At 35.0% G+C, this 18,998-nt stretch overlaps 1 protein-coding gene across 1 annotated transcript in view; it reads right to left on the bottom strand.

Moving 5' to 3' along the window:
* Positions 1-347: 347 nt before the first annotated feature.
* Positions 348-18,998, bottom strand: part of LRRC49 (leucine rich repeat containing 49) — a 47,758-nt gene continuing 29,107 nt past the window's right edge. Inside the window, exons 11-17 of the mRNA XM_086757277.1 lie at positions 16,013-16,096; positions 11,926-12,077; positions 10,091-10,328; positions 8,572-8,757; positions 4,405-4,514; positions 3,551-3,704; positions 348-1,452 (exon numbers count right to left, since the gene is read on the bottom strand). Of these exons, the coding sequence (XP_086613403.1) occupies positions 1,246-1,452; positions 3,551-3,704; positions 4,405-4,514; positions 8,572-8,757; positions 10,091-10,328; positions 11,926-12,077; positions 16,013-16,096 (1,131 nt within the window). The 3' untranslated portion in view covers positions 348-1,245. The remainder of the gene's footprint in view (positions 1,453-3,550; positions 3,705-4,404; positions 4,515-8,571; positions 8,758-10,090; positions 10,329-11,925; positions 12,078-16,012; positions 16,097-18,998) is intronic.

Raw genomic sequence — 18,998 nt, 5'->3', positions numbered from 1 at the left:
TCTCTGCTTTGCCAGAAAGTCTTGTCCAGGTAAAGTTTAAAAATCAACTCAGTTTTGAGCCATACAAACCCTTGCAGGAAGTTCTTTGGTTATGAACAGTTCTTTTTTTTATATAAACGAGCTTAAGTAAAATAATAAAATAGTAAAATCAGCTGGACTTGCTAGCAGTTCCTAAATTCAGTTTCTGGCAGAAGCTGCCACGGTGTTTACATGGAAGTTATTGTGCTATGGAATGCATTTTTTCTACCCATTCACAGTTGATTCTGAGGGCAAGTTGTGTCTCCTCTCTGCATGCAGCATTAAGGAAAAGTCTTTTCTTTGCACACAGTACTTCTGTACAGTATCTGTGAAGGGCAAAAGTGAAGAATTTCTTTTTATTGAGAACAAATAGAAAATTTCACACAGTCACAGAAATTACAACTGAATAGGAGCCATCAGTTTCCTTACCAAATATAAGGCATGCATTTTAGCTCATTTGATCTTTGTAAACCTCAAAAATTAATCATTTAGTAATCAAGAAACAAAATAAATTCTATTATTAACATATTTTAACAGAATAAAGCTTAAGTGACTATACCTCAAATTCATATTTTACTTATAATAATTCACACAAACTAATACAAATGAAATTAATGAAAAATACGTGAAATCAAGTTTGGGTAATTTGTTCAGTTGCTCATTAAATGTTGACATACTGAGCACTGTGATGGAATTTATATGAAAATGTGTTCTATAATCTCACAAATTAAACAACAACAACAACAACAAATCTTCATCAAGTCCAGGGTGTAAAAATAATTTATTAGCATTTACTCATAAAAAATGGCTACTATTCTTGATTTTTTTTTTTTAAACAGCAGCAAACAGTCACAAAGGTGATAAACTAAAAAGTGTTCAATAAAAAATAAGGCAAGCAGAGTGTAAATTTGTTCTTTAAAAAGATCAGTGCTGTAACACCACAGAAGCAAGGGTAGCAGAAAAAAATAAACCAGAACTTAGTAAAACATGACAATCACCAAGTTACTTCTGTGCTACCTCATCACTTTAGCCAAGGAAGCATGGTTAAAGCATTATGCAAGTAAACTTTTATTTCAAAACTATCAAGAGTTAATTAAGATTTAAAGGCATCCCTTGGGGGGGTTGAAGTATGCCATAGTCACGGTAACTTTACATTCTATTGTTTTAAGTTTGTAAAACATCATAGAATAATGAAACCTGAAGCTTGCAAGACAACAAGCCTCGACTCTACTGTTTTTGATCAGTGATCCGCTGCAAGCAGAGTTTCATGTAGGCATTTTTATCGCGTATTTCTATCACTGCATCTCTGACAAGCTCAATGAACATTTGAGGCCAGAGCTTCTGCAACGACTCATTTTTCATATTGATGTCAGCTGCTTCTTTCACTAAGTTCTCGACGTATGTCTGGCAAAATGTTTTTCTTTCCTTGATTTCCTGCATGGTAGAACCATTACACATTGTATAAGACAAAGGAAGACAAAGTTAAACAAGAGTAAACTCAAAAAAACAACCACAAAAATTCAATGAATTAAAGAACATAGCAATTAGCAGCTAAAGAGGCAATTGTGCATTTTTCCTGTTGGTTTTAAGTTGCGTATCCCACGGTCTAAGTCAAGCTTTCATGAGCGGGGCCATTGTATTCATAGTATTTCTATTATATCCATTAATTATTTTACCCACTTTTGAGTAGTCATGTAAATATCCCGTAACAGCATTACGATTTTTGTTGCCTCCTGGCATAACAGTGAAAGTTTACAGCAATTATTAAGCACAGGACTACTTTCCTTCCTTCTTTCCCTTCCCAGCTTCTCATGATTACAGCACAACAGCTGGAAAGTATATGTTTATCTACCTGCACTGACAAGAACTAAGCCCATTGTCACAGAAAAATATGTCAGTGTGCATCCTTTCCACAGGTTCCCTAATGGACTCTGGCAAGCGCACGGTTCCTAACACGGACTACATTAGATACTGAAGTAACCTGAATCTTTAAAAAATAATAATAAAAAAGTATTGCACTTTGTACAACTAACAGCTCTGCATTTTTGTCACTCAAACTGTATTTACCCCTGTTTCTGCAGAGTTTCTATAAAATGCCATAATGGGATTTGAACAATAAGTTATATTGGTGCTAAATATCTAACGAGTTTGATTTATGGCTCTGTTAAAAATGTTAGGTCATGCTTCAGATCATCAAAACAGAAGTTTTTTTTAAATAAGTGATAAAGCAGAGAAAATACTTTCCAGCTGTTTCATCTAAAAAAAAAAAAAACCAAAAAAACCCCAACCAAATTAATCAATGACTCAGACTGCAATCTTTAGCAAAAAACTTATTCAATCACATCTATTAAGTTAGTTTACTGCTGGTAGGGAACTGGAATCAGTCTTTTTTGCCCATCTTACTCTTCTCTTGTGACATCTTCTAATACCTGCTGCCATATACATAATGCTATAACAAAGGACAAGGAGTGAATTGCTGCATTGGGAAGAGAAAACAATGCAGATATTTAATGGACTGTACAAATACCACGCTTACTTTATTATAGTGCTTGTTCCACGGTAAAGGACAAGAGGAATGCCTGTCTTACTCTATGCCATTCAAAGTTTTAGGAGCTACTGTCACAGCTTTTGAAACTAAAATGTTTTCTTAATTTTATCTCTTCACACATGCAGTCACTTTCTCTTTTTTATGCTATGGGTCTGAGATAACAAAACCACAATGCAATAACTGAATTCAGTGGTTTATTGAACTTGATTTAATTTCTTGCACTAGTGGATTCATATATTTCCACATAATCAAAAAGCAAATAATGGGACTCATGTAGGAAGCAGGGTGCATACAGCTGGAACTCATGATGGTTGCTCAGAAAGGAGACTGTGGCTGAAAGAAGCCTCTTCTTCTTGGCAACAATTTCCCTCTGCCCAAGCAAAAGAGTTACCAGATCAGAAATGCAAACTGAAACAAGGGTCACTGATGCACTTGTCTGAAACAAGCCAGCTTGCAGTTTTCTTAATAATTAAACCTAATACAATTCCTAGTTATTTATTTTCCTGTAGCTCATTTAAAAGCTAGGAAACTGCTCTTTATTACTCCAGCTTGCAGTATCTCAAATCTGGTCTGAAGGTGTTCTTCATCAATTCACTTTGGGACATACTTCCTGACTCTAATTCTACTAGAAAATCCTAACGTGTGCAATATTCATTTTTCTTTGTAAAAAACTGTGCTCACTTCTTATGTTTTGCTAATGTAGCTATATTTCATTACAAACATAAAGCTTGCAGGTGAGAATGTATTTCTGAGATGGTGGCACTGTCCAGACTCCTTCCCGGAAGACAGAAACTGACTATTCGTTATCCAGTATTCTAGCAAAGATCAGTTAGATGAAATGTTTTATCATACATGTAAATACAGATACTCTAAAATCACCATTCTCAACAGCACAACTGAAACTTGATATACAGACAAATTCCAGAAGTAGCAGTCTAAGACTACGTAATAGAGGATGAAAGTATTTTTTAATGACATACTTACTTCAAGCTTTTCCATATGGAAATCCTTTGTCATGTAATTCAGTGTTGCTCGAGCTGTACTTTCCCCTCCATTTCTGCTGTTATCACTACTTTCCTCACTCCCAATGCCAGATTTCTTTCCCTTTCCCTCGAGCAGATAATGGAATTGCTTCCTCCTGTGAAAAGATAATATAGACATTTACAGTTTCCATTATTTGAAACTTCTTTTCTTAAAGTGCAGATGTATCTAGTGATTAGGAGGGGGGTTTTTTTGTTTTTATTTTCCTCCTTTGAACACATACTTTATGAGCTTTCAAGTTTATTGCGTCCTCAAAATACATATGACTCTAGATATTCCTCTGTTAATTTGCTTCTATACAATTAACATTTTGCTGTATAGCACAGAGCATCTCCTAAATAGGAATTCTTGCAGCTTTAACTTCTATTGAGTACGCTTTTATAGAAGACTAAAAAGAGCTTTTTTAAGCATCATTTTTCTTGTGGCACCAACTCTTAAATCTGTTAACTCTTATAGTCACCCACTATAAAATACTCACTAAAAATAGTCAGTCTCCATCGTGAAAAGTCCATAAATCTTCACCAATACCAGTACAATTGGAGAATTAAACAAGCAGTACGTCTGTATCCATGTGCCTTTTTAATCTGCTCAGCAGACTTCATACAATTTCTGGGAAAACCTCTGGCTACATGAATCAGGAGATGCTAATACTTCTGCTATCAGCAGAGAACCTATCTTCTGTAAGATGTTATTTGAGAAAGTTTTATCTTTTTACCTAGAAAGAATTTATCATGACAATGTGAAAAAAAAAAAAGATATATTCTGGACAAATTCCAGTTCCGTTCATTGTATTTTACCTAGCTTCCCCAAATAACGAAAGCATGCGATAGTGGGGCAGCTCAGAAGATGCTACGTATGCCAGAATGCCAAAGAGCCTTTCCGCCATCACAATATCATTTTCAGTAACCTGTGAGGGAAGGGGGAGAAGAGGAAGGAAAAAAAAAAAAAAAAAAAAAAGAGAAAAAAGTTAAGTTTCAAAATTGGCACACTCATGTTTCATTACATATGTACATTGAGAATTAACTGAAACTTGTTATACAGAACACTGCATACAGATCTGTTCCAGGCATATCTTCAAACCGTAGATTTGCTTTTACTGGCACCTTAAATGTACTTGAAAGGAAACCAAATGAGGTACTTGTGCTTGTTTTATTTCCCGTAATTCTGGAAACATTAATGTATACACATGCTGCCCTGTGCTCCATGATAGTCTTTGTGAAATGAGGAATTTTATAATCATTTCTTACACCGAGAATCTAAAGGCCAGACATATTCATTCTGCTCCATACTGCATAAACTTACAGAAGGTCTACTGGAAGTTTTCTGATCAAGTTATGCTGGAGAAATTAAAAAATTCTGGGCACTCACACGTCAAAAGATAGGTTACGGTCTCTCTTATTTTGGCAGCACCACAGAGAAGGCTTTATAGAAAGTGAGACTTTGGGCAAGGAAGGGGGGGGATAAAACCCCCTAGTTTGCTCTGCATTTTTCAAGCCCCCAAAATACCTGTTTCTCTGTTATACTTCTCTAAATATCATCTGTACTGTTGCGTAAACATTAGGTTACAGATGTCTCTCTAAACTAATTTTCAATGCTTGAAAAATTTTCTGGATTAATTTCACACGTTTCAATTTTGTATAAAGAAGGTGGAAGGGGTTTATTTTCTGGTGGTGGTTATTGTTTTCTGTTTGTCTTGGCTCGTAAGCTCTGGAGACCGTGGCTTGTGTTTCTCCTGCCCTGATGGCCAGACTATGAACTGACTTCAACTGCCAAGTTTGTTGGCACCGCTTCTAGACTTCTGGCTTTGCAGTGAGTGCAGAAGAAATCTTTATGATCATCTAAATCTGACCTTGATAACACAGGACAATGAAACTCACTCAATGACTTCTTAACTTCTGGATCAAATTTAATTTCCGTTCATCTTATAACATATTTTTGGAAAGCAACTCATGATTAAACAAACTCCAATACTCACAACGTTTACTAAGTACTTCCAGACATTTTTTGTGTTCTGTATTATTCAAATGTGTGAGTAAAACGGATTTTTGATCCAAACTAACATAAATTTATTATATTCTTGTTTAATGTTTATAGACTATACAATCTACCCTTGCCTAAAGTATCCTGCAACAGCATAATGCAGGGAGATGTTCACCAGAGAAAACATAGGTCAAGAAATCAGAAATGGAAAGTCAATTCCATTTTCACAGTGTTTAGATTTGCTTATTTCCACTTAAAATTAAGTAAGTCTTACTTGGTAGGATAAGAGTACATGACCTCGCTAAACAGTCTGTTAACAGAGCAAGGTCTGAAACAAAGAGCGCAGAAGGCAGCTAGGGAAACAAAGCCCATCGTGGGCAGAAATGTCTGCTGGAGAAATAAGTTATTTAAATTTATTTATTTATGTTAAGAGAAGCATAAGGACCAGGTCAACAGAGACAGCGATGCTGAATACACTCTCTAGTTCACAGAAACTTGTCCTCTCTATCTTATTCCAGTGCATTGCTTGCTCCATTAATCACAAAAAGATTGTAACGGTAATATCACATACATGTAAGTCTATTATGCCAGCTTCTTGCTAAGTGCAGCAAACAGGCACCGATTCAGTCAGTGTGATGCATCTTGGTGCCATAGCGCTTGGTGTAAAGCATTTTGTAAAGTTTAGTAACTTCAAAAACCTTGACAGCTCTGGATTAATCCAAGATTACTGTCACTGGGAAAAACTTCAAATAGTGTATCTCAATGAAGAGAATTTCCTTCTTCACAGTTACAAAATGTAACAGTTTCACAAGGGAACAAAATCATTGTTAGGAGGAGACTATCACTCAGCTTCTAGCCTGGAACATAACTGGAACGGAATGGGGAGGCTGGGGAGAAAAAAAAAAAAGCTTCCTGGTACAGTTCTATTTTTTTTTTTTAAGTTTAAAGTGATAGAGTTAGGCAATTTATTTAGTTAATTCAGTTAGCACATATTGCTTTTACTCCCCAACTATATGTACCTCAGAGCTGTCAACACAGTAGTCTTCACAAACATTGCTCACAAATGATAACCCAAGCAGTGGAATAGGCACGTTTCCCTTCCTGTCATCTGAAGTCTTTATTTAGGGCTGATCTAAAGTCTGACAGCATGCTCCAGGGGTTTGTATTCTTTACATTGACACAGGATTTTCTATTATTGATTTTAAAAGAAAAGATAATATATTATCTGCAAAGCTGGATATCACAAATTCTGCTGTAGACTAATGAAAAACAGCAGAGTTTATCTTTTTTCTGCCTAGCTATGACTTTTTTCAAGTGATTAATGACACAAGGAAAACACTTCTGTGTGCACATCTTCATATAGGGTGGTCTGGCTGAAAAAGTTTGTTGAGGACGAAAACGTTGTTCAGACATACATATTTAAGACTTGATATACACCCTACATAAAAAGCATGACGTGCTATGTGTAAATCCATTTACTAAATTTATCCCCAACCACAATCAAATTCAAAGTTTTCCTTCAAAGACTGAACCTGCTGACCCTGAGATAAAAAAAAAAAGTCTACTTAAGTAGTTGTGTTATTTTCTTTCTTTCTACATGAAGACCAAACAGGTAAGATTTGTCTTCTATTTTCTTTTAATCTGAATCACTAGTGTTGATTCTGAAAATAGGATGCAGTAAAAAAGAAATAAACTTTAAACTCCTATTCAACCTTTCCCCCCAACCCTTTTATTAAAATAAAATTAAAAAAAAAAATCAACTGTGATGGACATTTCTTTTGAAGTACTAAATTCAAGGTTATTGTAAAGCTCGGAGGATTACTGACTACCACTTTTATTTTTTTCTGTTCAAGATACTGTGCTGTTGGAGTGAACCACACTTGCCTTGATCCCTCATCTTCTCTCGTCCTTTCTCTGACAGTTAATTCAGGCAACCTCTTTAACCCGCTCCTGCGCTGCCGTGCAGCTAATGCCTGTTTTACAGAACTAAACCCAAGTAAACCACAATATTCACGCTATGGCTGTGTCAGATAACAAGCAAAGTATCTAATCCAAAACACAGGATGATGATGATGATGACCAAATTAAAACACCAGATCTGAACACTAAAGCTTTTTGCTCTAATTAACTTGTATAACACAATTTAAACCTATTTAGCATTTGAAACTGAATGCACAAACATTGTGTTGCATCGTAACTATTCTTGCTCCCTTTATGATCAAAGCCCAAGTATGAAATAGTTGTTTTATTTGCTTGAATAAATTTACTTTCAATTGATGTAAAGGGGAATACAAAGTGCAAAGAATAGTAATATTAGTGTCCTAAATTTCTATTTATTTAAACACAAAAGACACACCAAACAAAAACTCCCACACTAACAACCTTGTACATAGCAGGCAAGAAGAAAAAAAAAATAAAAAGAAAAAAAATCTATTTGACCAACTTTTTCCTGTGATAGGGTTAAAGAAGAAAATATAATTTTAGCTATATTTTGTAACACTGGAAAATAGAAATATGTACTGTAAACTATTAATTAGTCTGTCAAACATGTTTTTGTACAAGTATTCACTGTCAGCACTGTGATTGTTTTGAAAATAATAAAGAAGTGGTTCTTAAAAATCAAGTGTAGTTCTTGAACTTTTTTTTTTTTGAAACACGTGCAGAAATAATAAGTCCCAGCCACTCAGGCATAGATTTGGACTGCCATTTGCAATTGCAAACATCTGAGACAATACAATACAACATTCTAACGGCAACTAAGAATCTTATCAACTTCGTTAATTTTAACACAGTGCAGTTGGACTTCAAAAATGCACAGCACAATAAATTATATGGTGAAATCTACTTACAATTTTTTCCCCTCTAATACTGGAAGGACACCAACAGGATTCTGCTCGTTTTATTAGCAATTCATCTGCTTTTTAAAAAACAATGCTAATTTATCTTGTAAGACAAATAGTAATAAGGAATCAACACTGTCCTACCTTTACTCCGTTAATCTTCTGTAGATTAAAATGGTTCAGTCTGAACAGAACATAGTATTTCCACAAAGTAAAGTTGACAACCGGATTTCCCTGAGGATCAACCGTCAGCTGTTCAATGCGATGCATCTGGGCTAATGCATTGAATTGCTGCAGCGCGACAAGATTTGTCTCCTTAAACTTCAGGTGCTAAAAAAAAAAAGAAAAAAAAAGAAAAAAAATTTAAAAGATGAAAACATCATCAATACACAGTAAGCTAAATAAGGAAACCATAAAGAGCGAGCACGATGATTCCTGTTCTGTGCCTTTAAACTCAAATACACAGTAGTTAGGTCTGATGAAGCACTGGTGAAGCAACTGAGCTCACCTCACTTGAGATCTTTGTGCTACAACACATCCATGTATCAACCAACTGGTGTGTTGCATATATTTAGAAACACCAACTTTACAAGCCTCTGGGCAATTTATAAACCCTTGAGTAACAGCACTAATATTTTCAATGTTACAAAAAGCAGCAATGCTACTTGAGAAATGTTTATTTCAATTCTGCAAGTAAGGCAACTGCAACTTTTACATATAAAAATAAGTACAGTATATGTTTTTAAATATTCTACTTGTTTGGCCATAGCAGGTTGGCATTAAGTCATACCCTGCTGTTTTTTTGAACAATGCACTACACTACTGCTACCAGGAACAGGCACTTTTGGCTACAGTAGCTTTACTGAGGGAAGGGGAAGGAGGGAAAATCAAGGGTGAAGATAAAAATTTACTTGAGATTCTGTTATCCCCCACAAATTTCCCCCCCCTCCTACAATGGCACAATGGTTTCATTTAGATAGGCAAATTTGTGGGGAACTTAAGACAAATTATCTATCTCAATTAAACCACTAAGTTCTGTTACACTCAAAAACTTAAAAAGAAGCAGGGAGCTCAAGAGATATCATCTGAGTAACAAGTTGCTTTATGGATGTTATCACTATTTCACTACTTGCTTCAAAATGCCCAATTTAAACGTCCAAGGAAGAAAAAAAAAAAAAAAAAGAGAAGAAAAAATAGTACTAAAAGGATGTCTCAGAAATTTCAAGAGCTGTACTGATTTAGGCAGCTATTCCCTCTTAATTTTACCTCTCTCTTTTTATCCTATCAGCTATTTGAGCTTTGAACTCACAACACAAATGAAGGGCTCCTGATACGATGGATCCATAACAATATTGTAGAATACCAACACTGTATTTACACATCAGTTTTCCAACTTAAAAATAATCACCTAGGTCAAAGGAATTAAGAGAAACAATAAGCAGTCTGAAAAGAAAAGACCATTTCGTGTGAGAATCCAAATTAAAGTCTTGAGTTTTAAGAAGTGTCAAGTTAAAGTTAGTGTTGTAACACCAAGCAGATACGTAATTCACAAATGTATCTATTTATATTAAAGCACCCAAGTGTGACTAGGCCAAATTAAGGTTCTGTTAGAGAATACATACTCCATAGCTGTTCGCATAGCTGAGATCTGAGGCATTCTTACCACAAAATTAGGAAATTTTATCCTCAGTTTTGTTAACACTTGAACAATTTCATCAAATTCTATGAACATAAAGGAGACTGTGACAATAATTCCAGCTGTTTGAACACTCCAGTTTCGATCCAGGCACTCCAGCGCTCCAGCACCATACAAGCAAAGAGTGTCTCCTTCCACTTCCACTAAATGAGACTCAAGAACAGACAAGCCTTGCACTGCACTGCTCAATATTGTATCAAGAGACCTGTACAGGAAATAAAAATGCAATGACAGAATCTTCATTAATTTGTTTAAACTAATAGAAATTGGTGATCACTATCAGACTCATTTCTCTAACCAGTCATGAAAAAGAGAAAAATTCCAAAACTAAGTCTCCCATTCAGAGAACTTAATGCAATGTAATTTGCAAAATGGCATTCTAATATATTCAAACAAAGCACATGGTTTATTTTTTTAGCATCTCTTTAACAAAATTTGATATTTCATTGAAGTAGCCGCTTTGATGTCTACAACATATTCTACAAATCTTTCACAAGAACATGGAAACAGATTTTATGCATTACTGTGGATTTGACAAAAGAATCCTAAAACTCATGGTCAGGAAATTACAAGGAATAAACCAACTTGAATGACTGTGCCCAGCAAAGCAGAGTTAGCATTACACCAAGACCTTTCCTACAACTCCATCTTAATATGTTATTTAAAAGCATGATTTCTTAAGCAGTGAGAACCCGTTCATTAACAGGACGACGCTCAAGCTACCACAGTTCCATCACCATGGTCGCAGGGGATGATTACTGACACTGAATTCAATTGTGAAGAAATCAAGGTGGCAAGAAAGCAGTAGCTAAACGTATGTTTGGGGGAGAGCTTTGGAAGCACAAGAACAGAAAAGACTATAGTAATTTTAAAATGTTAAGAATGAAAACACTTCAAAAGACGCAGCAATCAACTGGAGATAAAAACCAGGTCTAGCAAATACTAGACTGAAACTCAGACGGGTTCTGTTTGTGAGAGGCAAAGACTTCTTGCTCATTCCTGACATTTCCAGCGTTGATCAGGCACAGCAGGAAGCTGTACTCACTACTGAATTCATGCAGATTATTTTTTTAGGCTTTTGCCTGAGCTAGCCAGGTTGAAAGTGTGCTAGTTTGGTTTAGCCAATCCAAGGCACACTTTGTCTGTAAGGTCTGCATTTGGTTTTTAAATTATCTAGAATACCAGATTACCACCTTTTAGATGCAAATAAGCAAGCCACAAAGTGTATCACAAAATAATACAACTATGTTTTAAACCAATAATACAACAATTTTCTTAAGAAAAATTATCTTGGGAATAAAACTAAGTCAAAGAACTGCTATTGTTAGAGTAGCATGGGTACGAAAGCGGTCCAATAAGAGATGCTGCTGTTCAAACTAAGAACACAAATTCAGCACTTGGTTTAATAAACCTCTGATATACAGAGGTTATATATGTTTGTAATGCTTGTACGTCCTCATTTTGTTCATTTCAACTGAAGGCACCAATCTAAGCTGTCAAGGAAATGAACAGCCTTAAGAAGGCTCAAGAATTCATATTTAATGTTTTTTGCAAACGTGAAGTCCTCCTTTACTTAACAAAATTGCATAATAATGTAGCTGTCGTGAGTTGCTATTACAGTACTTAATATATATTACTTAATACTAATGGCCAACAGGTTTAATCACAAACTAAAACATCTTTTCAGGACTGATTTGGATGGATATATTACTTTTGATGATTAAATATAGTGAGATCTCAGAGGTGAGAAGAAGCAACTTGGAATACAAGATGTGAACAAGAAGTGTTTCCCAATAAAATACCTGCTCTCCTCAGGAAATACATATGCAGCACTGCCATTGATCTGACAGGGCTCGTTATCTTTATCTTGGTTTAAAGAAGCCACAAGAGCTGTTCGATTCTGTTGTATCTCCCACTGGCGAGCAATATTACAAATAGTTAACCGTTTCTTTTCCTGAAACAAGATATAAAGGTCATAAGTCGTAAGTTAGGACCGTGCAGTATCAACAGACTTGTTTGTTCTGAAAGATATATGCTGCTTAATAAAAACATTTTAAATGTTTTAAATTGAAGAAATTATAGTACTGTTGGTAGTTATGCATTAAAATCAATGCGCCGTTCTACTAGCTATTTTGCATGACTGCCATCAAACAATGTTCTCCTGTGCTTTCCTGCCTGTACTTTCCTCCAGGCTGCTGGAGTGACCCTAGCACTTAAGCTAAGGCAATTATGCAACTGCTCTAAGTCAGTAACTGCAGTATACTCTGCATAGGGGAAAAAGTTACCTGCTGAAAGATGGAAAAAGTCAATTTTACAAAAAGTTACTCTTGTGACAGAAACAAGGACTACAACAGATCTAAGTTCAAATATTTTTTAATAGTTTAAGTAGATTTTATATTCTAAACAGGTAAATCCCTGTTAACAATTATTTCCTCTGAGCGTAAGCTAACCACCTTTACCAATTTCTTACCAGTGTTAAAAGCCTGTATGATTATAAATATAATTACATTAGTTCCTGTCTCCTTTAGAATGTTTGGTTTTGTTGATTAAGATACAAGAAAATGACACAATATTAATTAGGATTTCGAAGGCTGTACCAAAAATTCTAAGGGCTAGAAAGGCTTTATTTGTTTTAAAACTGAACATTTGCATTTCTGTTTTAAGACAGACCCTACGGCTAGGAAAAAAAATCAACACAAACCACAAAGTTTTACTATAGCCCCTTTTTCCAGATAGGAAATAAAAAAAAAAAAAAAAAAGAGAAGATAATTTATTTGATATGCCTACGGAGAAGGGCAGGGGACTAGGGTAAATCTAATTTTACAATTTGAAATTAACACTTTTGATACATTAAGTTTGACCGATACTCGCTGTACTCCTAGGTTTAATCTATAAAGTAAGATGTAATTGTTACCATCATGTTTTTACAGAATTCTTTTCACAGCAGGTGAGTTGTGGATCTCACTGCGATGTAGCTCGCTAAGAATGTTCCTCACAGTACTCAGTGCTGGAGATGTGAAGTGTAAAGCACTACAAATGGTTATTTCTTTGAAAAACAGAAAATAGTAGATCAACAAAAAAAAGGAAGCATTTCACCATTTGTGACTGCTGATTTGTGGACCCTAGATATTTCCTGAAGAATGAAGACCAACTGTATATGAATGTTTCACAGTAAAACATTTAATACCTACATGCAGATCCCTCACGCTGCAGCTATTACACTCAGAGTAAACACCATGATCTGTTTCAACGACTGATAATGCAGAGATAGATCTACCCGCCTTTAAACACCGATAAAAATTACATCCATGATTATCTATAACCGACACTGAAAGTACATGGAAACTACTTCAAAAATTTTATTCTTTTGAAAGTTTTTCCATTTTAAAGAGCTCAAAATTCTACTTCACATTTGCCCTGGTTCGAGAACACTAAGTACCCAACATTTACAGGCTCCAGTGATCATTGGGCTCTATGTCACAGAAAGCAGGGGAAGTTGAAATAGTCAGCATTTCCTTCCAAGCACGTTTAGAAAATTCTGTTTGTTCTGAAGGGTCAGGGTCCCCTCATAACCTCAACTACTGTACAGCTCTACTGCTTTGTTAGCCCTCAGTTGTGAGCTGCTGGATTCCTACAGAGCTTTGAAAACCTCCAAGAATTAATATCACAAAAAACAAATTTTAGGAGTGTAAAGATTCTGCTAGGAATAACCGTTTCTTATTATTCCAGTAAATATTAAGTTCAGCCTCTGTTGGAAAGGAATTACATTCTCTGTACAATTCAAAGTACATCTCGAACTTTCCCAGAGGAGTGGGTTTTGAGCAATAGAAAAAAAAAACATAGTCTGGAAAAAGAGAGATGAAGAAACTCCACTGTTAGGGTAGACAAGTGTCAGCAAGGGAAAAAGAAGAGATGATACTGTCAAAATTAACTTTTTTTGATGCAGTGAATACAGGAAAATGACAATTGTTTGCTACTGAGTGAGTGCTTGTAATTTCACTTACACTGCATATAGTTTAAGGAAGTTTGGAGGAAAGCAACTACAACAAAAATTGAAGGATATTATTCACTAAATATTTCCTCCAGATTTAACTATGAAGAAAATCCTATAGTTGACAACTTTTTTAACTGGACATTGTATTTATGAGCAGATTTGTTCCTTTCAATTCAAATGTGTTGAATAAGAAAAAGACTAGAATCCTAAGACACAAGAACATATTTACAAAGGCAAGATATACAAAGTCACTGAATGATGCAAAAAATATTGGTATTTGTATTATGGCAATGTATAATTTTATATCGGTAATGTATAATATTAAACATTTAAAATACATTTTTTTTCTTCTAAGGGAAGTTTCTGCTAGCAAAATGCACTGAGAAATCTAGGCCATCGAGACAAACAATCCCTCTGCTACAAGGAAACATTGCATCAATGGTTAAGAATATGAACTACAAATAAACACTTTTAATAAACATCTAGGGTTTTTTTTCCGGTCCAGAGACACAGTTAGCTTTTCAACAGCAAAAAATAACACTATGTGTGAATATTATTAACTGATTTATCATTTCTTTAGTGTAACTAAGAATGGAACCAAAACTTCAAACCTGAAGAGAATTTAAATACATTGTTATCCACAGGGAAAAAAAAATACAAACAAACAAACCCCACAAACTACAACACTGCTGAAAGAAAAAAAAAAAAAAAAAAAAAAAAAAAGAGACTGTATCTAATACTTTTTTGGTTTTTAGTTTTGTTTTTAAACAGAAAATCAAAATAAACATGGACAAAAATATACAGGAACTGAAAATATATTCTTTAAAATATATTCTTAGGCACTAGACATAAAATTCTCTTTTTTTCCTCATTCATATATTTAGGTTCCTGGAGTTTTTTTTTTAAATACTTAAAACATCTTTCAATAAACTGTTAACGTTCTGTTGTTATCTTTTTATTTTCCAGTTATATACATTGCTACACTTCTTACAGCCTCCTGCAATTAGTGTCAGTCTATTTCATAGACTATTCTATTTAAATAATGAAATATGATTTTACCTAGGCAACTTAACAAAATGTAGGCATGAAATTTTTTTGTTTGTTTGTCTGCCAAACTGAAAGAGCTTTTTGCTGTAACCACACTGGATGACAAAGAGTTTTAGGCACATTTTTTTTCTCCAAAGGAAAATGATTTGGAGACAAATGGCAATATTCACACAACAAATGGAATGCAGATACTCCTAGATCCTTGAACGTTGGTCTCCTATTAGTCATTTAGTTATTTAGGTTATTTAGTCACCAGCCCCGTCAGAGTATTCTGGAGTGCACCTCAGTCTCCCCTGTTAGAGCTATTCCATCTCAGGTACACAAGCGCTAACCAGGCCAGGTGGTCTGGTAGATAAGCTTTCTTCTGAAAGAGAAGGCAGCTGGGGTCTAGCTGCTTCTCTAGTGATTGCTTGAACTTTTTCTACAAAAAGAAACAACTTCAACAGGAAAGAATGGGGGAAAAACGACTCCAAAACATCCTGCACAGCAGCAGTTAGAGCAGTCTCACCTGAAGCGGGGAGACCAAGTTCAAGGAATTTGAAATCACTGAAAAGTCCTTTACTTTAGTCTGGATTTACTTAATCTCTGGGTTTGTGAAAATGAAGTTTGCCATCCTTTTACACATATCACACTCATGTATTCAACTGGGTTTTTTTGCTAAAGTATAACTTGCACAGTTGACTGCAGAGAGTTTCAGTGGTGGACTGCACTGCTTAAGCTCTAAAGAAAACAAGTTTAAAGAGATAGAGGCATATTGGGATACATGAGAACTACAGCAAGAGATATGAGGATATAGATTATTGCTGTAAACTGGTTTACAGTAGGCTTAGAACAGTCACAAAAAATACCTTAAGCAAGGTCTGTTTATGGCTTTCACGCTTCCTTTCTTCCTCTTTCCTTGCTGCAACAGATGCCATACGTCTTTCTTCTTCCTGGATGAAAAAAAAAGTAAAACAACCTCATAAAAGGAGGAATTGACCAAGTTCTGAGAAACTGATAAATTATTAATATATTTTTGTATTGGTGTTTGAAACGCAAATTGTAACTTTAATATTAATTTAATATTTTTAATATTTTAATGTTTTAACTATTATTTAAAACAATAAAATTGGTAATTTTAAGTAAATAAAGAGATACAGAAGAAATAAGTATCTACTCAGATGCAAATACTGGAGATAAAGCTATTTAAAACTAGTATTTGTAAAGGTCTTTGAAAAAGTATAAAGCATATGGCGAGTATGACAGCGAAAAACAACATTTTAAAATATAACAATACATTATATCTTTGTACCTTTGTAGTAGTTTTTGCAATGAGTAGGAACTTCTTTTTATGTAAGAAAAGACACAGAGCGAATGAGATGAATTCTATTTATGCTCAAATCACAACCTAAGATTGATTTTAATCATGATAAACTGTTTCCAGGGGCTTTTTTTTTTTCCAATCAGCAACATAACTTGAGAAGAAAATAATATTTTTGAAGTTACCTATAGTACATTAACATTATTTCTCATCAATATTATTACCTATTCAAGAAGAAAGCCATTGATTCCTAAATAATGAGAACCATGTAAGTGAAGATGCTTAATTTTCCTGGTACAGCAATTTAATACTGCAATACACCCATATTAAGTTGAATGCTCCCTGTTTGCAGAAGTCTAAGCATTCTCACAGCACGGTATTTTTAGAACTTATATTTTCCAAGTAACAAAAGAAATGTTCACTATGAAGTAAAAAGTGTTACGTCCTTCCAACACAAATATTTGGGAAGCATACTTGAACTTATTTTTATTTACTTCACATGCCATCTGGGTGTTTCTATTAAAGTATCTTCCCAGAACATACAGAAAGTGTTTTGATTTCCCTCAAAATAGAAAGCTCCTGTCCTAACCTTTTCACTTTCACTTTCCAAAAAGTTGTGTGTTAAGAAAATTGACAAACAAAAATGAACAGAGAACATCATCAACCATGAAGACATATTGATACGTCAAAGTTTCTGTATAAATAAAACATGCTATGTTTAGAGCATTGTAAGAACCCCTAAGCACATGGGTGAATGCTTCCATGAAGATAACATAAAACAGGAACTTCACCCTTACCATCATTATTTCATTAGTGCATTATTACACTGTTACATTTTTAAGAAAGTAATTTCCAAAGCTTCCATAAGAACTGAGGGTCCCGTAGCAAATTTATCTGTGTACAGCCCCCCCGAAACCCATTGCTGTACCATGGATTTTGACATCAATCTGAAAGCTGATTAAACAAACAGCTTCCAAATTGTTCCTCCATGACTTTAACCTATGTATGCATCTATTAAACAAGGGAAATACCTTAACGCAGATTAAGGCAGGAGGCTTTGGATAGTGTAAGCTTCCCTAACTCAACTGTTTACAACAATTTCCCTGGAACACTAATTGGAAAGCCTCATTTTTTGTTTGTTTGGTTTTTTGGGTTTTTTTTTTTTGTTCTGAAAGCAACTTCTGGCCTTTTGAGGGTGAAGGTTTGTTGGCAGCCTCCTTTGCTATCAGGCTTTTCAGTTCTTCCTAAACAGGGTGCTACCCAAGGGGCTGGTGTCATAGACTTACAGAATAACCCGGGTTAGAAGGGACCTCAAGAGGTCACTAGTCTGTGGTAAAGGAGGCTCAACAATAAATAAGTTAATAAAAAACCCCACACACTGATATAGAAGGCCTATGAAAATAATGAAATAAACCCCGTGCAGGTATATGCCACAAATATGAATGTATAATTAATAATGCAAAATAAAACTGTACTGCTCCTCAAGATAGGATTCAAAATGTTAAGAACTACAAACATGATACTCATGACAGCTGTTTAGCCCAATTACACATTACAATCTACTAAGATTGTGTTTACTTAAAAAAATCTGAAGTTTTAAAATAAAATACAAACACTAACAAACAATATTAGTGATATCTTTGTATAAAAAGTGGGTTGTTGTTTTGTTTTGTTTTTTTTTTTCCAATTAAATCTCTTCATTTGTGCTTGCATTTATGTTTTTTAACTTGGCCTCCTAAAGAAACAAGCTTTTTGCAATTTCAATGTCTTAATCTTCTCTAATGACTTTTTAAAACAATGAACATACTTTAAGTTATTCAATATGTTTAGAAGTCTCAAATTAAGGTTTTTTGTTCCCTAGAATTTTGATTATATAAAATTGGCATGTAGAAAGAAGAGAAATGTAAACTAGTTTTCACAGAATGGTTTGGTTGGGAAGGGCCCTTCAAAGCCCATCCAGTCCAACCCCCCTGCCAGGAGCAGGGACATCTCCAACCAGATCAGGTTGCTCAGAGCCCCGGCCAACCTGGCCTGGAACGTTTCCAGGGATGGGGCATCCACCACCTCTCTGGGCAACCTGGGCCAGTGCTCCAGCACCCTCAGTGTAAAAAATGTCTTCCTAATATCTGATCTGAATCTACCTCCCTCTATTTTAAAACCATTACCTCTAGTCCTGTCACAACAGGCCCTGCTGAACAGCCTCTCCCCATCTTTCCTGTAGGCCCCCTTGAGGTACTGGAAGACCGCTCTAAGGTCTCCCCAGAGCCTCCTCTTCTCCAGGCTGAACAGCCAAGTGAGAGAGAGCAGAAATTATCCATTGTATTTGGCAGAAAACAGCTGGCCAGTCATGGACTCAGCTCCAAACTAACTGAGGTATTGTTATGTTTCACACTGGGGAAGCAAGAATTAGAGAACAAAATGACACTAATCTATTGGGAAAAAAAATATTATTTCTTTTACAAAATAAATTAGTTTAGTATAAAAAGAACACATATCCTAGTTTTATTCGGTATTCATAAAGGCAGAATGATAGA

This window comes from Chlamydotis macqueenii, chromosome 12 (assembly GCF_036417535.1).
Source record: "Chlamydotis macqueenii isolate bChlMac1 chromosome 12, bChlMac1.mat, whole genome shotgun sequence".
Lineage (NCBI taxonomy): Eukaryota > Metazoa > Chordata > Aves > Otidiformes > Otididae > Chlamydotis > Chlamydotis macqueenii.
Note: the sequence above shows the minus strand (reverse complement) of the source record. Positions and strands in the feature narration are given on the sequence as shown.